At 39.7% G+C, this 19900-nt stretch overlaps 3 protein-coding genes across 4 annotated transcripts; all 3 read right to left on the reverse strand.

Annotated features, from left to right (window-relative positions):
• Positions 1-33: 33 nt before the first annotated feature.
• Positions 34-11804, reverse strand: LOC103394942 (pterin-4-alpha-carbinolamine dehydratase 2). Its single transcript, XM_008332438.3, has 4 exons — positions 11590-11804; positions 10648-10779; positions 1369-1449; positions 34-235 (listed from the first exon to the last, which is right to left on the reverse strand). Exons 1-4 carry the CDS (start codon positions 11710-11712, stop codon positions 134-136), a joined length of 438 nt encoding a protein of 145 aa, XP_008330660.1. The 5' UTR covers positions 11713-11804; the 3' UTR covers positions 34-133.
• Positions 11805-12243: 439 nt separating this feature from the next.
• On the reverse strand, positions 12244-14449 carry txndc15 (thioredoxin domain containing 15). The gene is made up of 6 exons (XM_008332440.3): positions 14247-14449; positions 13494-13801; positions 13226-13363; positions 12951-13114; positions 12660-12790; positions 12244-12578 (listed from the first exon to the last, which is right to left on the reverse strand). The coding sequence occupies exons 1-6, from the start codon at positions 14332-14334 to the stop codon at positions 12382-12384; spliced, it is 1026 nt and encodes a 341-aa protein (XP_008330662.1). The 5' UTR covers positions 14335-14449; the 3' UTR covers positions 12244-12381.
• Positions 14450-14765: 316 nt separating this feature from the next.
• c19h5orf24 (chromosome 19 C5orf24 homolog) lies at positions 14766-19793 on the reverse strand. 2 transcript variants are annotated; one of them, XM_008332442.3, is made up of 2 exons: positions 18642-19793; positions 14766-17751 (listed from the first exon to the last, which is right to left on the reverse strand). In XM_008332442.3, exon 2 carries the CDS (start codon positions 17746-17748, stop codon positions 17122-17124), a length of 627 nt encoding a protein of 208 aa, XP_008330664.1. In that variant the 5' UTR covers positions 17749-17751; positions 18642-19793; the 3' UTR covers positions 14766-17121. The 2 variants fall into 2 exon arrangements, with proteins under 2 accessions (XP_008330664.1, XP_008330663.1); XM_008332441.3 differs by having other exon boundaries at positions 14766-17754.
• Between the last annotated feature and the right edge of the window lie 107 nt (positions 19794-19900).

Raw genomic sequence — 19900 nt, forward strand, 5'->3', positions numbered from 1 at the left:
TGCAAACACAGTAAGAGAAGACAATAAACCTTATTTCTTTTTCTTATTAACTGTATTTAAGACAGATGCTGAGATGGATACAGTGGAATTACAAAGGTTTGATGAAAATGAAAAAAAAAAAACAGAAGAACAATTACTCTATAACAGAGAGAGAAATGTTGTCAATAAACTTGGCCATCTTGACATCCCTTTTTGACAGTCCTCCACAATCATGTGTGGTCAGTGTAATCTGGACCTGTGAGAAAACCATGGCAAAAAATACCTCAATGAATTCAGGTTTTCATTGAATCAGATACACTGACTGATGACGTCAGTATTCACTGCTATACATTATTACTATTATCATTATTATTAATAATATTATTATTAGTAGTAGTTGTTTTATTATTATTATTATTACTAAGATACCAGATGTTGAATGTTAAGTCATTAAAAAAATACCTTTCCTATATTCTTTCAATGTACAAAGTACCTAAGTAACTGTAACTAAGTGTTTAAGGAAGATGTGTCTATTATTATATTATATATTATATTTGTTTTTTCTGTTCTTCTCCTCTGCTGTTGATGCCATGTAAAAAGATCTATAGAACTTTGTCTTCTATTCACCAAAAACATAAACAGTTCATCAAAAGATAAACATATTCTCACCGGCCACACAACACCTGTCTCTGTGCTTTGACCAGGCCCAGTACCACCATTTGGACATGCCTGACGTAGTGCAGCGATGTTTGGGGCTAAACACACAGAAGCTCGACTCAGCTAATGCTGGCTAACCCTGCCCTAAATGAAAATAGTCAATATTTGTATATTGACGACGGCAGGAAAGATAAGAGAATATCAGTGGCCGTCAGGTAAACATGGTGTTAGCTTTGTTCTAACTAAACCCAAAGTCATTGTGGGATTTGCTCATAAGTATCTTTGGGGAACAGTGTTGTGAGGCCCAGAGACCTGTGGCCCTGCTGTACAGCAACCACAGTTTAATAAAGAGTGGCTTAGGAGCAGCATTCCAGGAGGAGCGGCCCGATCCACCGCACACTAACTCAGTGGCTGCCAGCTAATGCCCAGAGACTTTCAAGGACAGGGTTTTTGTCGCATCGGACATCACTTTGTTTCCCACACAGATGAAGTGTGTGTGCGGCTGTCTGTCTGTACTTTTCTTTTTCTAAAACTAAAACAACATTTCGGACCATGGATAAGGTGAAAAGGCAGGTTGTGACCTCGTCTGCGATACATTCAGAATTATAAGATGGAAACACTACTTGCAAAAGTATTTCGATTTAAATTAATTGTTTTTGTAAATCGGTCTGTCTTAGAACTTTTTGACTAAGTCTTACAGGTGCTAAACAATTGAAGCTCTGTAACCTTTACCTTATTATAAACATTAAACCATTCTGGGTGGTGGTTCATCTTCTCTGCCTGCAGAGCCACTCGGGACATGAAGCCAAAGGCCTGGTGTGGAATACAAGAATAATAACCAGTCAATGGAACAGTATTCTGGACGCTTGCTGTCAGCGTAACATTTACATTGACAAACATCAGTTTATAGTTACTGTTTATAATATAAGCAGAATATTTTCACACTTAAAACTACAGAGAGCTGTAAAAGAAACGATTAAAAAAAAGAGAAAATATTTTCAGTACCAGTGCAAAACAAGTTGACAACGCAGCCATGCAGTCACTGACAGAGATGAACGCAGTTATGGATACAGCAGGGCGGAAACGTTAACACTAATAATCGCTTTGGGGTTATCATGTGGTTTAGGTCATCAAATCAACTAATTGTAAGACATGAGAAAAAGGCAAGACCATTGAGAAAGATGCAAATCAAAGCTGTGAGTCTCACTTCACCAAATGTAGGTCAAGGTTCCTGTTCATTTTTGTTTTTCACTTTTTTTTTTTTTTTTTACATTTTGCAATTTTTAGGTTTTCTATTTGAAACATTCTTCATTTTCTACCACTTCTACTAACACTTAGAGCTGGAACCAAACCCTGGTGTCAGGTCCACCCTGGACTGTTTACACATCATCACGTCACAGTCGACACTGAACCCCTAGATTTAAAAAAAAAAAAATCCCAAAAATGATTTAAACAAAGCGAACAAATCACAATCTTTTACAGACATCAGAACCTGCTGTAAAGCTTCAAACAACTTTTTTTTAAATATGCACTTGAAACGTGGCTTCACGTTTGAAAAAGAAAATTTAAATCATTTGAATTAGAACATCAGTGTCAAAACCTTTTGACCAAAACAGTCATTCACAGTAAATTATAGACAGTGGATCCAGACCATATTGACCAATAACCGACTATTTCTTAGACTTACAGACAAAAAAAAAAAACAGATGAAAGGAACAACAAAAGACACACAGACGTTCACACTCACAGATACTTTCTGACATGACCAAAGGAGCAACACTGCCATCTGAGGCTGAGACTCAAACCTGTGCTGAAGCTGTCCTGAATGCCATGTGTGCATACTTCCACATTACAAGCAGAGATTCTGCACAAACAGACACTCACACACACACACTTCATATTTCAGGCCTGGCGTACACGTGGCCCTCTACAATTACGGGTCTTCCCCAGAGTGATTACGGTTATTCTAATTATCTACAGAGAGAAGAGTGAAATCCCTCGGCACGCCCACTGTGAGGAGACGGGGTAAAAAAAAAAAATCAGGTAGGCCTATTTCTGAGCAATTTCCCAGTGCAATCTCAATTAAGCCCCTAAATACTTCCCCCCTGCCTAATTAAATCAACTGAAAGTCCATTGTTTACAATCCGCAGGCTGCAGCTCCATCCACCACCTGACATGACAACACAGAAATGACTCTCACAGAGGAAATTGCGCTGAGCCTTTTTAGTGCATTGCAACCATTTTCCGAGACGTCCTGTTGGGTGCCCAACGCAGCGCCTGTAACACGATCGTGGGCTTGATCAAATTGGTTATCAAGGAAAAACCGTCTCCTGATCAATTTAAGTAATTGGCATATTCCTGCAACTTGACCCCACTGGCACCAATTTGCAGACTAAGGCAGTCTGCTTTCTCTCAGCTCTCATTGGCTCTAATGGAGACGGTTAAGCAGCCTGTCATGTCAGGTGTTGTCCACACATGCCCTCCCCCCAGCTCCCTCTTACCTCCCACCCCTCATTTTCAGGACTAAATACACTGCTGAGGAGCAGTGACTGACAGGTAAAGGGATTCCGTGTGAACATTTAATGGCTCATGTATGTTGGGTAGAGAAAGGCTGTGTTCCTGTGTGAGCTCGCAGTCTATTATACAAACTATTCATGTGGAAAAAACAGTTTCTGTTACAGAGAGCTCGCAATTATCCACGTAACCACCAGGAGACATCAGGGTACACGTACTGTACGTTAAGCCTACTATACTTTAATATTGTCGACAATGTTTCAGACTCCTCTAATGATAAACAACCTGCTAGGTGGGGCTCACTTTATTACATTATTGTAGCATTTAACACCTCAGGTCAAAGTGCTAAACTCGTTAGCTATCTCCGCTGGAGTCAGCTTCATTTTGGCTATGGCGTTGTCACCGATTATTTTCCTCATCAATGTACGATAGCGATGTAGCTTAACAGCAGCATTAGGCTGTTTTCAGAAATATGGTGCAACCAACCAACAAGGAACACAAAAGAAGAGGAAATGTGATCTCACAAAAAAAAAAAACGTATGAAAAGAGATGTGACACAAATTGGTTGTGAGACCAAAGGCAGCAAAGGGCTGCCCCCTAGGGGATTCATTGTTCAACAACCATACTGCCATAGGCAGTATGGTTGTTGGCATCATAAGGATTTAGGGGGACGGACAGGATCAACTCTGAGGATGTTGCTCATTACTGTTAGTTCTTATGAAACATTTTCAGATAATTTCAGGGAAGTACATAATAAAGAATTTCTTAACTAAGGAGTTGTGTTGCACAAAAGAAAAGCAAACAGGCATAAAAAGAGCAATCATTATTTGACTCACTGCCAGGAGGATCAGTTACTCCTGTCCTTGGTCGGTGTGTGTGTGTGTGTGTGTGTGTGTGTGAATAATGGGTGTCCTTCTCTCTGGGTCACACAATTCTGAAGCACAAATGATCAGAATAACACTTGTAGATTCACTGACATTATATCTGCTCTGTAACTGCGAACATATGGAGTCACATCTGTGGAACTGGTTTGAAACACTTGGCAGGAGACGGGGCTTTCTGTCTGAAGCAATATAATTGGTCAATTCAGTTTTTAATCCAAGCAGTATATTTTCCACTCAAAGCCAACTGGAGCATGATGAACCTCATCAATGACCAATAACAAATGTTGAATTAGTAATGACACCTGTGTGTTTCTCATTTGACCGAAGAATTGTGAAAAAAAAAAACAGTAATCCAACCCAAGACCAAAGTTTATAATCTCAATCCAAAATGTGACAAAATATAAGGACACTTGGACTGAGCAAAGGGTTTTTTTATTTTTAAGAATGACAGTGAACAATGTCGCCGGTATGAAACAGAAGATGAGCTCTTCTGTTTCATGCGACTTGAACCCTGAAGAACTACTTTTATGTCTCGAATGAAAATGGCCAGGAGAGCAGTAATCTCCTACTACAAGAGAAATGGAGTTGAATGTAAAACTGCGACCTACATCAGTGTCTCCTTGCAGGTGGATGTCCCTCGGGGGCAGTAAGCAGAGTAGCTGGAAACAATGCTGGCCCAGTGGTGGCGCTCTCCCTCTCTGACACCCACAGGTCACCTCAACACCCTGTACGGCCAAACAGGAAAATGAAACCGATGGCCAAGTCCCAGCTGAGGTCGTATGTCAACAGAGGTCAAGGACTCTCATTCACAGAGTGCTTTGTTTACACTGTTTGTATTACACTTCTCAAGTCAACGTGTCAACCAGCCGCTCAGCTCCTCGTCCTTCCAAACAGCCACTCGACCAGTTCGCCAGCCAGACCGGCCCAGCGAGCTGTAGCTGTCAGACTAAAATAATTTGACTTGACGTTACACAGGCCCCTCATCTCAAATAATCAGAAACACCCAAAGGCAGACCCCCACTCTCTCCTCTCTCCCCATGCCAGCGAAACTGAGGAGTCATTTGGGTGCTATTACGCCATGATTGTCATACAACACTGGATGAGACGACTTGACGTTGGAGCGGAGTGGTGCTCGCGCTCTCGTTGCGGCCATGGGCTGGAATACAGGACTCAGTTTCAAACACATGTGTCTGTTATTTACAGATCGGTTTTCCACCGCCGCACCGTCCGGGGGCTTACGAACGCCTGCTCTGCTTCTGCCAGGACTAAGTGCATGCAGATTGTGCCTACTATAAGAGACAGACACGCATGAACCGAAGTGTGGACAAACACACAAAAATGCAAAGCCATTCGTCACTACACACAAATATGTGCAGACACACACTTGTGCAGGAATAAAGACAGACTCCACTCTTGCCAATGATTGCACTGTGAGGTCCATCATCACCGCTGCAGCGTCAGCCTGCTGGAAACCTTCCCTCTCCTTTAGGAACACTGTGAATCACTCGACAGCAGCGTTGGTGTCGACGATGGTGACGACCGCACTCCTTACGTCTCATTTCGCTTCTTACACAAATAACTCTTCACAAGCTTCCAGCTGGATGACCATGCCAAGTTCACACCAAACTTTAAACAAATAGCAACTAATTATGCAGCCAGGCTGCCAAGCACTGAGGCTGATCGTGTAGTGGAGAGCTGTGGCATGTGCAGCATCAGTGGCATTAATCTTCTCAAATTAACATCCGTGCAGGAGACGAGCAGAGAGCGGCTCTCATGTGACAGCGCTGATAGATGCGCTGCTATGCTGCTAACACTCATTAGCTGCCTCACATCGTGTAGAAACTAATGTTCAAACACGTCATCTCCCAGTCACATAAAGACTGTCCTGTCATGCTAACGTAGACTGCAGTGCCCTCCTAGCTTACCCTGGAAACCGAAGCCAGATTATTTTATCACCTCACGGCTTCACGCCGGTTATTTTGACAAGATCACATGGATTTTTCAGCTTGTCCTCATCCAGAAAATTAAAAACGTGCACGTGATGACTGGTCTGCCTGCAGTCCAGACCTGTGTGCTGTTAAAGTAACTGGACTTTAAGAAGAGGCGAGTGTAACCAGCAGCTCATTGCTTTTACACTGCAAAAATGTGGGAAAGAAAATTCCTCTAACAAAACCACAACAACCAGCTGCCCCAGCCGTGTACTTGACAGTGCCGCGACTTTTTCAACGGCTTGTATTTTAACTGAAAGTCCGCAGCATATTTCTAATCAGCGTTTTATTTTTGGTGCAGTATTGGAAAGCTGTCTGGTTACTGGAATTTTGCGGTTCAACTTCAAAACAAGTTGCCTGACTACACCCATGCATTACCCTGTGTTCCATCTAAATTGTAAGTTGGCAACTGGTCACAGAAAATTATGTCATTTGATGCATTCCAGTTGCCAAGGTGGGAAAACAGGATCTAAGTCTTCAAGAAAAGCCGTGGAAATTCTTGCACTATAGCTGTAGAGGCCCACAAAAAAAAGGTCTTTTACATGGGATGGACGGACAGTCCAGTGGGTTTACCTGGGAGTTTTTGGTCATGCCTTGTGATGGTTTTGTCTCGAGCTGTTGTACATCTTTTACAACAAATATTTCAGAGACATATTTAAACAACAGTTGCATTGAGTTTGTGAAAAAGAAAAGCTGGAGACAGAAAGGGTTTAAATTACTCATTGCCTTATTTATATGTGATGGAGAGGACATGTCTAAAGTCTGGCCCCAGGGCCCATGGTACGTGGCTGGACCAAATGTGTACAACTTTTTTTTTTCTGTTGTATACAATCTTTTATCCATTAACATTTTCTGGATTAAGCCTAAACTAACTTTTTGATATCCTTTCTAATTTAAGGTAGTTTTTGTTATCATTTACTCGCTGTATCAATTGCTGTGGTTCTTCTTACACATTTCTCTACCTGCTAAAGAAATGTTGAATTTATGAAAATAATTTTTGATATTTTTATTGTTTGCAGCACAGTGGGGGAATTGCACCAAAGGAATGTTATTTCTGTTGTTACTGATTGGTGATGATCTAAAAGAATTCCAGAGATTTTAACATCAATCAGTGGAGTTTTGAGGCAGTAGCAGTGAACAGGTCAGAAATAGTCCAATCTACAAAAGGAGATTTCAGCAAATGTATTCTTCTCGAATGCCGTGTAAACATGAGCGCTCAGAGCATCTCACATCTGCAGGAAAAGTTTAACTCTCACTGTGTAAAGCAGAGCAGTGAAAAGACAAAACACACAAACTCGTTCCTTCATCATGGGTCAAAGTTAGGATTTAGCCGGATTCGGGTGAGAACCGTACAACCGAGCCGCTCTACACACTGGGACCAAAAAAAAATGATGAGGGTGAAAATATGTTTCTATAGTTACATACAATGGAACATTATCCTCTGAGCACCCACAGCATTCACACACATACACTACAGTACCCCCGCCCCAACACCACCACCACCACCACCACCAACTGCTGCTCAACCAAAACAATGGAGTCGTCAAAGGTGGCGATGGAGCCAGATCTCACGTGGACAGTAGTAGTACGTGTGTTAATGAAAGAACTCTGAATTATGACGTATACGTTATTTCAACAGCGATTTCTAAAACAAACAAACTATTTTCCCTTCAGTCTGAAACCCGTCATATAAACTAAGTTAGGAAACTCTGACGCAGACGAACCAGGTCTCGTGATTCTGAAAAACGGACGCAAAAAAAAACGACAAACTGACATTTCTTTCCACCACATATGCCGCTCTTGGGCCTTGTGGGGAAAGATGGAATGTCATCGTTGTCAACATCAGCTAACATCGCACAACAGCTGAGCGTTCACAGCTCGCCTCTCCTGCACAAACTGCATCTATCCATTTCACCGGACTGTTTCCACTTCATCCGCTGAAATGTAAAGCAGACGATCGACTCTAAACACTGGTGACGTAAAACGTGATGCATGAACAATATTAGGGCCTGTAGTTTTTTTTTTAAGGAGCACAAAGATACATGCACAGAAGAGCCTTTTATTAACATCCTGAATAGATCCATATTGTCTCTTTATGCCTATATATGTAGATACGAGTGGCTCTGATGCATTAGTCCATTCACTGACTGTGGCTGCAGACTTAGTGTCGTTGATGCCGTTATAACACCCCCTGCAGAGCACATGAGGTAGTGCTTCAGTTCAAAGAGCAATCACTTGTTATTCTTAATATAAACTCTGGGGGATCTAATTTCCTCCAGATCAGGGCTGGCTGATAAGTGGCGAATTGAAATCAGCCAGAATGCTGCTTTTCATCTCCACTTCTCATCCTTCCAGCAAGAAAGTTTGCAAAAATCCATTGGAGAATTGCAGAGGTTTGGCTGGAGATGGAATAAAAAGAGGGTGAAGGAGGATGGGGAGACCCACGGGGAGAGTTGCCAGCATGTAAAATTGGAACAACGTGAGCTCATCCCCCAATAACATGGAGCACAGCATGGGAATGAGAGACAGACAAAGACAGAGAGAGAAGGGGTGAGGAAAAGAGGAGAGTGGCAACATGAACAAGGCAGGAACAGAGAGGCGAAGCACATCCACCAGAAGGAATGATGAGGTTGTTAGTGGTTTGTAGACCAGATGAAACATTTTAACCAATCTGATTGTTTGTGAAAGAAATCATTCTGATCGAAACCCCAATTGCTGCCAACTGGCCGCCTGGCGTTTCTCAGCGTAATGCAGCCCGACGTGTCGGGGTAAGAGGAGAGTCCTCGGAGCCAGGAGGAGCAGATGGGGGAGGTCAGCCCTCACCAATCCACATCAAACATGTGGAAGTGTAAAAACAGACTAACTTTGGGGCTAAAACAACTAATGACAGGATTAGACGAAGTCCACTAAGTGGCCTTGAGATGATGCAGTTTACTTTGCTGTAGTACAGCGGCGCTCAGCCAAAACACAGTTCTTTGTAATCCAGAGAAGTGTTAGAAAAACAATCAACCATGAAGGGTTCGTACTACGGGTGTCCGATATTAACTTTTTGCTGATATGCTGATATTTTCCAAACACTTAATTTCCAGGTTTTCATTATCTGAGGAAAAACCAATTCTTACAGATAATACAAAATATGCTAACAATAACATTTGTAAAATAAAAGACATTACACAAAAGTATTTTATTGTCTTCACACAAACCAAACAAGAAATGTGCTGTAGTTCTATCTGATAATAGAAGACACTGGCTGAAACACAGCCCGAAACCATTACAGAGCCAGACCTCTACTGTTATTTCCTAAAGATTTCATACATGCATTGATCCATGTCTACAAGGGGCAAAGTAACTTTTTCAAAGCACAAATTTAAATCTTGAAATCTTGAAATTTCTGCTTTAAACGGGTCCTTGTCTTACAGTTTAGTGTCCCACTTTGCCACTGAGTCATTAGTTGATGGGTAATCTCAAAGCGTAACGAAAGGCCCTATGAGACACTGGTCCTCAGTTTAAAACGTTTTTGCCAATCTCTTTGTTTTTTATATCCTAATTCTCCAGGTGAATCATAGAGGTGGAGCTTAGAGTCCATGTGCAAGAGAACAGGTTAGGGTTAGAGACCACTATTGGAGGATGAAATGTAAAAAACACAAAGAGCAGAGAATCTACTGGTGTCACTGTACGTCCGGAAAAAAGGAAAAACTTCTCCATCTGCCATTGCTGCCCTGAACAACAGATCTGTCTGGGAAAAAAAGTGAATGGCGTCTTATCAGTGTTTACTCTGTGCTGTGGATATATACTTGTTAGAGTGTGTGTTTCATGTCCATCAAACTCAAGCACTATGCTGTGGTAATGAATTTCCCCCTGGGGACAATAAGGACTTAGTCAATGTCTAGTTTGTTATCCCACACAGCTGGTACAGTGTAACCTGTGTTTAAAAAGATTTGTGCAGTGGTGGAAATCTGTCTATTTCTGTGATCCGTTGTGGTCCTTGGGGCGGGGGGTAAGGGGAGGGTTGTGTTTTGGCTGTGGGTTTTTTTTTTTTAAACGGAGATCTGAGCACAGACCACCAGACGCATGGTGAGTTCGCTAAACATCGGAAACACACAAATGCACCTGATTGGTTGCAGGTGTAGAAGCTGCTTTCACTGCTTTTGTTTGGTTTCTGCAGGATTTATTTTTGTCCATGACTAAAAAGAGAGTCTTTGATGAAGAACATAAATATGTTGTTTATAAAGAGATCAGACACAGCTATAATAGGAAATAATGGCAGAAGACACAGGGTGACTGCAGCTGTAAAGTGGAGATCCATATCGTATGAAAATACTACATTTGTTAAAAGGATTACACAGTAGTACCAGAAATAAAAAAAAACAATGCGTTTACTATTTTAAATTCCACACCTTTTACCTTTGTATTATATTTTTCTTTTAAGTTAAGGGAATTGATTTCTATGACCATGCACAACCGAAATTAAAGTGTTAGACACTGTAAAACACAATTATAATAAACTAATATGTGCTAATATTACACTAAAATACACTGCAAATTAATTCTTATTTCAGTTTAAAGGGGGAAAAATTGACTCTATTAATGTAATTAATTTAAAGTGTATATGTGTGCACACACACCTGATTAAATGATTTAAAGTGGAGCTCTTTGAAGATGGCATCACGGTCCTCCACCTCCATCCAGCCAGTGGACCTTAGCTCCATCACCTTCTCCTCCCGCTCTGCAGGAGAAAGCCAGTGGGAATCTGAAGACTTAAGACAGTGACAAAAAAAATAATTTTCATCACTTTCAGTGAACGCCAAGGTATTACTATATTCTATAAATTAAAAAATCTTCTAAGTCTTAAAAAAACTAGGAATATTCTGTAAGGCTATATATATTATTTTAATATTATATTTATATAATAATATTTTATTATACTATAGTGAGATTGCTAAAGAAAGCCTGATTGTTGTTGCCACTGTTTCCACAGGGTGGCAGCCTAGCACAAATAATGACTGAATGCGAATACAAGGATTTACTTTTCCAAATGTTTTACTGTAATTCAAAAGTGCCAATGTTTTTAAACTAGATGAATAAATTCTTTAAAACCCACGTTTGATGATAGGAATTTGTTTACTGTTATATTTGAGGCAACTTTTACTTTTACTTTTGGAAACATGTAAACGCTCAAAACGAGTAGAAACTAAAAATGACAACTCACTCACATTCAATAATCCGCTTTTGTGTTGACAGTAAACTGTCTAAGGCGGACATTGGAATTGGATATATGCCTTGTGGGACATAGGACAACAGAAAACCTTGAGCTGTAAATTTATAAATACAAATTAATAAAACATCAGGCCGAACTAGAGTGTTCTTTAGAGACAAATGTTGCCTAAACCCATGGTAGATCACAGGGGCACGTGGACATTTATAATTTGGAATTGTTTGTAACGTGTTTGGCGAAGGCGTTCTCCCAAACACTAAACAACCGAGGGATTTAAATGAGACTGCAACTCCCGCTAAATCTTAGTGCAAACGTTGAGAGGATTTTTAAAGACTGTGGCTACGACTCTCACCATTTTAGACAAGTGATTCCTGGAGGTCGGAGACAGGAGCAGCAGACTGCTCAGCCCGGGCATATGCGGCCTGTAGCTGGACAAGATCCTGCCCGAGCCAAGTGTAAACATTAACCTGAACATAAGCAGCGCTTTGTCCGCCAGCCTTCTTCACTTCACTTCACAGCTGTCACCTCTGTTCTCTGAGTGGACGCGCACCCCTCTATAGCTGTCCACCTTACTGCCTGAAGAAAAAGCACCCTGAAGTCACATATCCTTATTTTCAAACTGCCCACTTGTTGTATGACTTTAAATATGACGTTCTTTTGGTTATATGTCCCTCTTTTTTTCTGCTATATACAGACAGTGGCCAAAGTCTAGTGTATTAAAATGTATAATTTAAACTTTTGTAAAAATAAATAAACTTACAGCCCTGTCATTTCTGCTATCTACTTATAAAACTGATCTGATCTGAGCAAAGAGGCTAAAGAGCCACATTGGGCTCAGGAGCCACAGGTTGCAGACCAGTAAAATTACTACAAATTGTATTTTTTTTTGTCAAAACATTCACATTAAATATTATTAAAATATCTTACAGTAATAATTTACAAAAGGAGATATGCAAATATTAAATGCAAAACACTAATTAAAAACAAACAAATTGTAAAAAAAAACAGTAATTGTTGTATGTTTTATTGCAAATAAAATCATGTTCAAATTATTAGTTTTACAACTTGTAATAAACCACAAAGGAAATCAAACAGTTAAAATAATTTACATCCCATGATTTGCTGTGTGGTGATAAGTTCATTTCTACTCCTGATGCTCATGTTCTTGTCCAGGTATTAACCATCTGATGCTGTCCGTCCGCAAAATAGCATAAAAAGTGAAGCCTGTGATGAAGAGGACTGAGAAGACCAGCAGCCAGTCGATGCCCTTCACTGGGACACTGGAGAGGGGGCCCTGGTGGTCTGCGTCTGTCACATTTCTGTCAGAGCTAGCTTCAAAACCTGGAACAGACAGAATCTCTTAGGGAAAACAAACTAAAATTTCTCATTGGGGATTTCACACCATTTTCTTTGTGTTTGCACCTGTCTGGTTGGAAATGAAAGAGGTGAATGTCTCCAGTGTTCTGTCAGTGTGGTTGAAGCGTGCCATGGGTTTAGCCCCCTGGAAAAGAAGTATGTTGGGCACCGCTACAGTCCCAAATCTTGTGGAGAGGCTGGAGATTTAGATAGAGCCGCACAAAAAACAAAACAATGTTAGTTTTTTTAAGAGAGATATAATTAATTCTGAAAATGCTTGTCATATAGAACATTGACATAAAACAGTCACAACATGTGCATTGAATTTTAAATGTTGAACTATTTACAACAATGTACCTGCTGTGTTGAGAGGCATCAAGTGCCAAGAAGTGCATGCTGGGAAAAACCCGGGGCAGGGCATTAAAGTGAGGTGCGAGGCTGGCTGAGAACTGGCACCATGCCGTGAAGAACAACACCACAGAGCATTCAGTGCTGTTTGCATTGAGGAATTCCATCAGGTCCTGAGAAATTAAGGGTCAAGTTAAGAAATAAACAATACAATGAAGACACTTTAATAACTTTTACTATGTCTACTATTATGTTACACCTGACTCAAAGAGCAGCTTGAATACCTGTGAGGTATTGAGGACAAGCACAGTGAAAGTGTCCATTCCTGTGATGTTCCTCTTGTCACAGTTCACCTTGTACGTCTTGGCAATTTCTGTGGTGTTCTGCTCCTCTGTGGCTGCATGCACTATATCCAATGTAACCTGCATGGGGACATTTCAGAAATGCTGCTTAGAATGATAAAAATGTGCACATAATGTGCATCACTCTTAGTTCAACTTTTAAGTAGGTGTATATGTTTTGTTTGTTCCCTTGGTATATTTTATACAATACCTGCTGTGAGGGTTCAGCGTTTGTCTCTTGTTTAGCATCGTTGGCAGATGAAGCACACTGGTCAGAGATTTCATCACAGGGTGGAGTAAAGCCTGTATGGTACTCCTTCATATTTTTCGGTAACAGAGATTCAATGTCAGATTGATCGATGGGGGTTTCAGTGGCCATCACAGCATCTGCAATCTCGGCTGTCTTAAACTGCCTTTTTGGAGGCGTCTCCGGCTTTCCCAACTCCACAATCATTGAGCTGTTCTCCATGTCAGAAGCAGCATCCTCTGACGTCATCAAATCCAGTTGTTCATTATTCTCTGTAAATTTGTAATCAGAATTTAAGATATGTACATAGACTACAGTTACTAAAAACACAGTTTAATGTCTGGTCCGCGAGTAAAATCTGTCCTGCAACTTAAAAAACTCAAAGATCACAAAACGTAAATGTGACAGTGTGACTGAATACCTATACACATCGCAACTATTTAATACTATAAGAATAATAGATGTGGAACAAACGGTACATGGATGTGATCCATAACTGTATTCACGATCAAAATACGTTTTTATAATAGTGCTGTTGTGTGTATATGTTCTGTGCTGTCAGTATACGAGTTTCCAGAATTTCCTTATTCAATTTGCAGTTTGGGATGTGAACCTTTTAGCACGTTTAATACATTTTGTTTAAATAAATGCCATTAAATTTTTGTCTCAGTACGTTTTTAGCTTCGTGTAGCAAAAAGCTAGCGGCTTGTCTCTTACCTTGTGCCGTCGCTGACAAAACAACTGAATAACTCAGAATATTTAATACTATATACGATGCATACAGCATATTCAAGAGCCTAGTCATGTTTGTAAACGTTACGCGTTAAATAAACGGGTTTTTTTACGACATAATGGAACGTTAGGTACGTCCGACTTATTGGAACCAATATTTTCGCTTGTTGCGGTCCGGACTACTTTAAACCTCGGACTGTTAAAATAATGCGTAATTTCCGGGCCAAAAAGCGTTTCGTTCGCCGTAAAAACGTTTACATAAAAATATAAGATAGTTGTTCTTTTATAATAACACTAATTATAATTATAATAACAAGAAGAATTACAATTATTATAATTACAGTATTATTATTATTGTTATTATTATTGTGTTGTTGTGCACTTATTTTTTATTTAAACTAGAAACTGATTTAAGAACAGTAAGCAAGACACTACAACAGAAAGAAAAATAAAACAGGAAATTAAAACAAAATATTTTAGATCAATAACTGCAAAGGAAACTCATCCGAGAAAAGACTGCTTTACTTTCAGATTTATAACACAAGATTTACACATTCCACGACAATCATGCAAGAATAAAATAAGAATTGTACAAACTTTACAGGCTTTACCTTTTGAATAACTGGTATTCACATCCCCAAAACACTTAAAATGTGAGGTAATACCTTTTTTCCCAAATATTATCTACAGACAACAGACCATATCAGTTTAATGGTGAAGATGTTTAACACAAAAACTGTTTCAAAGTCCAAACAATACAGTCTGTGACATCTGTGCGTTGTGTAAGTGCTGATTTGAGATTTTAAAAGCTAAACTTAACATCCCCAACTGAGTCTTTTTTCATTCTACAAATTATAAAATGGTTAACCCTATTAATTTAAAATGCCAGTCTTTTAAATAACAAGGAAATAAATATCTTTAACAACAAAAACAGTCTTACATGCTTGTTCACACATTTGTTTGTTTTGTGTTTTTTTTTTTCTAAAGAAAAAGTAAAAGACCTTGAGTGCTTTGAGGTTTCACCTAACATGCTAATAACCACACCAGTCAGTATCACAATGTAATTTCATCAATTCATCTAAGACTGTGAACATTGCAAAAGACCACCGTTCTAATATAATATGATAAACCAAGAAAAATTAAAGTTTGGATGACCATGACAAATATATATCTTCTGCCTGATGGAGATCTATCTAATCACACTTACAGCCTACATTATTACTTCACATATCTAGATGCATGTACATGAGCATCCAAGACTTCTGCTCTTATCACAGGTAAAGTATTTTAGGATTTTTTTATCAGTCTAAGGTTAGGAAATGTCCTTAAGACTTATTTGTCCATATGTTTCCACATCACCCACTGCTCCATGAAAATTATATTCTCCTCAAACTTATGAATTAACTGAAACTAAATGATAATGTGTTTTCAGATATAATTAGGATCTAAATTCCTAAATGTTGTGTAGGTTTTGTACATATGAAATGCTAATTTTCCATAGGGTAAATCATTGAAATGTAAGATCCATAACACATCTTGTTCCTTCAGGAGGATTAAATCACTTTAAACTGGTCCATACTTAGTTCTAGTTAATTAGTGTTAAATATTTATGACCTCATTACATTTCAAACCAGTTCAAGATCTTTTTCAGGATAATTTTCTTGAGATTGAGAAAAAGGGACAACATTATAGATGTGGTCAAAGGGTCAATTCAATTCAACTGTGATATTAAATGCAACATATCATTCAAACATGAAGAAGAAACAATAAGCTAAACATTACACATGTAGTCATATATGAGCCTGCTTTTCAAAACAATTCAAACAATAATTTTACTTTTTATGTTACATTGGTTTCTAGGTGCTTGATTTTTTTTAAAAGTTTCATACAGGTGTTTTCATGCTCAGGTTATTCCCTTGGATGATTAAATACTTTCCCAAATCAAACAGCACACATTTTAAATGAGATAACAAATTGTTCTTTGGTAAGTGTTTTTACGTGTGATATTTAAGTTACCGCTATGAACACTACACATATGTCAATAAAACAAGCAATTAAAGGCCTTGTTACACCAGTATCAAAATACAACAATAATAAAAAAAAAATAATGATAGTATCAAAGATCCCACACAGCAATAGACGTGACAGATTATTGCACCAAATTCAACAAATGTCTTCACTTTCTGGATCAGTGTCCAAAATACATAAGTAATACCAAAACCATCACACTTTGATGGGGAAAGCCAAACAAATGTGCATGGACAAAGATAAGACATACAGTATGATGTGAACTGCAGTACAAGATGGTAAATATTTTAACAATAAATTTTCTGAGATTTCACGTGAGTTGCTGTGAATATGATGGATTTTTCTGGATCTTAAAATGATTTTTGTCAAACAAAACACTGGGAATGTTTTTTAAACTTTCTTTTTTTAGACATTTTCTTGTAAAGGGACAGGATGTTGCTTTTTTCCATTGTGTAAATGTAGATTATGAAGGGTTTTCTTTTATATCCATTGGACAGTTGCTAATAATCCTTGACGTTTTCTTGAGGAAAAGGCTTTAACTGGTAAAATAATATGTGTTGATGGTGAAATGACAAATTAAAAAGACAAGGACAATAAAAATGATACATACTGTATTTCTATTTCACCCTAAAGACAACAGAGCAGCGAGGAGTTCACACTGCCACAGGCTACAGTCCTCCAGCAGTAGCTCTGAAAATGTAACAGTATTATATCAGGTGGCAGGCACACAGATGACACCAACACGAATCATAGAAAAGCATCTCCTCTCAGGAGACTGGAAAAGGATTACAGTCACACATGCATCTCCTATTCCACATCTGGAGGATCATGACTACTCGTTTGTTGTCTTCTCTTTGCAGGAAGGTTCACAGAGAATTTCTTTATGTGGTGGCAGTGGATATGGGAAAGCCGCTCCGCTGCAGGTGCTACCGTAGGCTAGTTTGTTGAGGCGAGACAAGCCTTTGATGCTGCCAGGAGGTCGCCCTGGACTCACCTTGTATCCCGCTGCTCTGGTTGTACCCAGAGGTCTCCCTGGGCTCGTCTTAAAACCAGCAGCTCGAGTCGTGCCCAGGGGTCGCCCCGTGCTGGTTCTGTATCCAGCCAGCTTTGTGGTTCCTAACGGACGCCCACGTCTCCCTGACTTACCAGTGGCCTTGCTCTTCTTCTTGGGATCGCTCTGCGCTTGGTCGTTGCTCTTAATGCCTGCTAGTTTCGCAGGTGTTCGTGGGTCAACGCCATGCACTTCCTGTCTTTGGCACGCTAAGGACTTGTGGCTCTGGCTGGGTAAGGCCATGGGCGTCAGTGTCATCTGAAGCGTTGTTGGAGGAGGCGGTGGGTAGAACTTGTTGGACTGGGAGGTGCAGAGGTCAAAGTGAGCAGATGGGTGGTGGCTGTCCTCAGCCAGACATGACGGTCTGCTATTGATGCAGAAGTCGCTGCTTGTCACCTGGCGCATCATTGTCTGCTGGGAATTGAAAACCAGTATGTTAATAAACCATTTTTTTACAATTAAAAATAAACATGAATGGATGTACATTTAAAATACTTTATGGTTGTGTACATTCACTGCATGTAATATTATGTTATTATTATTGATAACTGATGTTGTAAAATTCAGTTGGTGTCTGAATTGTTGATAAAAAAATTATCGACGACATATCAACATTCACGGTTTGTTAAAATGCACAGTTGTTTGGAGTGTACAGTTCTAAACACGGACAGGTTGCTCTGTACAGTGTAGTACATCAATCACATCTACTGTCTAAACAAAACCAAGATGTTCGTTAATATAGGAACCCATTAAGGGAATCATGGACCAATTAGAGTACTCATGGTGGTTGGTGTATTAAAAACTGTTTAATTTGTTTACAACATTGCTCTAGCATCAGAAGGTGACACTAATTAACGCATTAGCCGCCAAATGAAGTTTAATAACCCGTTTAAAATGGAACCTTGACATCATGTCAGCACATGAGACTATAAATACTTTAACTGATGCTGTGTCTGGTTGCTGTCCTGTCTCCTGGACAGGGAGGACCAGGGGGAAACAGGGAGGAGTGGACTTGAGCACTTCATACACACCACACTGTTTGTAGTATTACTCATTCACAAAAACACGCACAGGGTGGGAATCCGCAGCCTTGCGTCCAGGAGACAAAAACCTCCTGCTCCCCGTGTCACTTTGCTCCAGTGTAACGTTACAGTACCTTCGTTTTGGGCTGAATGTAGTTATTAAAAGACACAAATGCCTTTAACAAAGGATTTAATGCAACCGTTACCAGATGAAGCCACCACGCGTTTGATTTATGAAAAAGCAGCGACAATAAAAACCCTCCACGGAGGTGACTGTACCTCGATTGTTCGCAGATCTCGGAGCAGAAAGGGTTAAATAGAAAAATGATCTTTCATCCCTTTAAAGCCTGGGTCCATCCATTTGCCCAAATCTTTTCGGAGAGCAGGACATCGGTCAGATGACGTGGGGCCACAACGCCGCGGATTTATTTCAGTGGGGATTAACAGGAGTCGAGATGGTGTCAGTCAGACGAGTTTTTATTTCCCTGCTCCAGAGGTTTGGATAAGAAAAGCAGCCATTTTCCATTAAAAATTAATAAGACAGGGAGCGCAGTCTGAGCATGCGCACAGCGGTCGCCCCTTCCCCTTCGGAGCCCGGTTTTCAGTGTACACCGCTGCTCTTTCTCTCTCTCCACATACACACACACGCAGTATATTTAGAGAGATATATACAGTACACCGTGTATATGTATATAGTACAGTTTGTATATATACCCTGTCATCTGTATGCTCACAAGGTTTGTTAGTATGCTTGGGATTCATTAATGCCTACTGGGCCCCTAGCACCACTTCCTCAAATGCAACCCCAAATCATTACAGAGCATGCTTCATGTCTGCTAAAAAAGTACTGCCAACTGCTCGTGTGGATTTTATTTTACTATGGATGAGATCTAAGTGGACTGGAAGAAATTTAATTTATAATTATTAGCCGAGATGTCAACGAAAAATGTAAACTTCACAGAGATCTACAGTCCAATTGAAATGCAATTGTGCAATTTTTCCAAACCACTTTTTCAAGTTTTATTCATGTTTTATGGTAAACATAAAAAATGCATAACCATGGGGTCTGCAACCTGTGGCTCTAAGTCCACATGTGGCCCTTTGTCCTTTTTGTAAGGGCTCCACACAATGGATAAAATAAAATCTTATGTGACTGATACATCCCCTTTTCATTAGTAGAGAGTAGCTATAAAGGGGCTTTCATTTATTTCTTTACAAAATTAAAAAAGAAAAGAAAAACAATATTAAATGTTAAGACTAATTTTCACCTGGCTTGCTTCATGTGAAACTCACAGACTCAAAGACCAGGTGAGCAATCTTTAGGTACACTAAGCAAAGTTGACTTGAGGTCATCAGATGTGTATGTCATGGGTCTGTCGTAGTAAATACTGAATGCATTCGTGTTGGAAGTGATCATAAATAATTTTGCACCTTTTTTTCTGTGTCAAACAATGAATTGACGAAAGTTTTTCTTTTGCACTTCTGTATAACTCTGAAGTGTTTTTACATCTCGATTAGTCCAGTGGACTTAATAGGAA

Source organism: Cynoglossus semilaevis, chromosome 19 (genome assembly GCF_000523025.1).
Source record: "Cynoglossus semilaevis isolate Cse_v1.0 chromosome 19, Cse_v1.0, whole genome shotgun sequence".
NCBI classification, from domain to species: Eukaryota; Metazoa; Chordata; class Actinopteri; order Pleuronectiformes; family Cynoglossidae; genus Cynoglossus; species Cynoglossus semilaevis.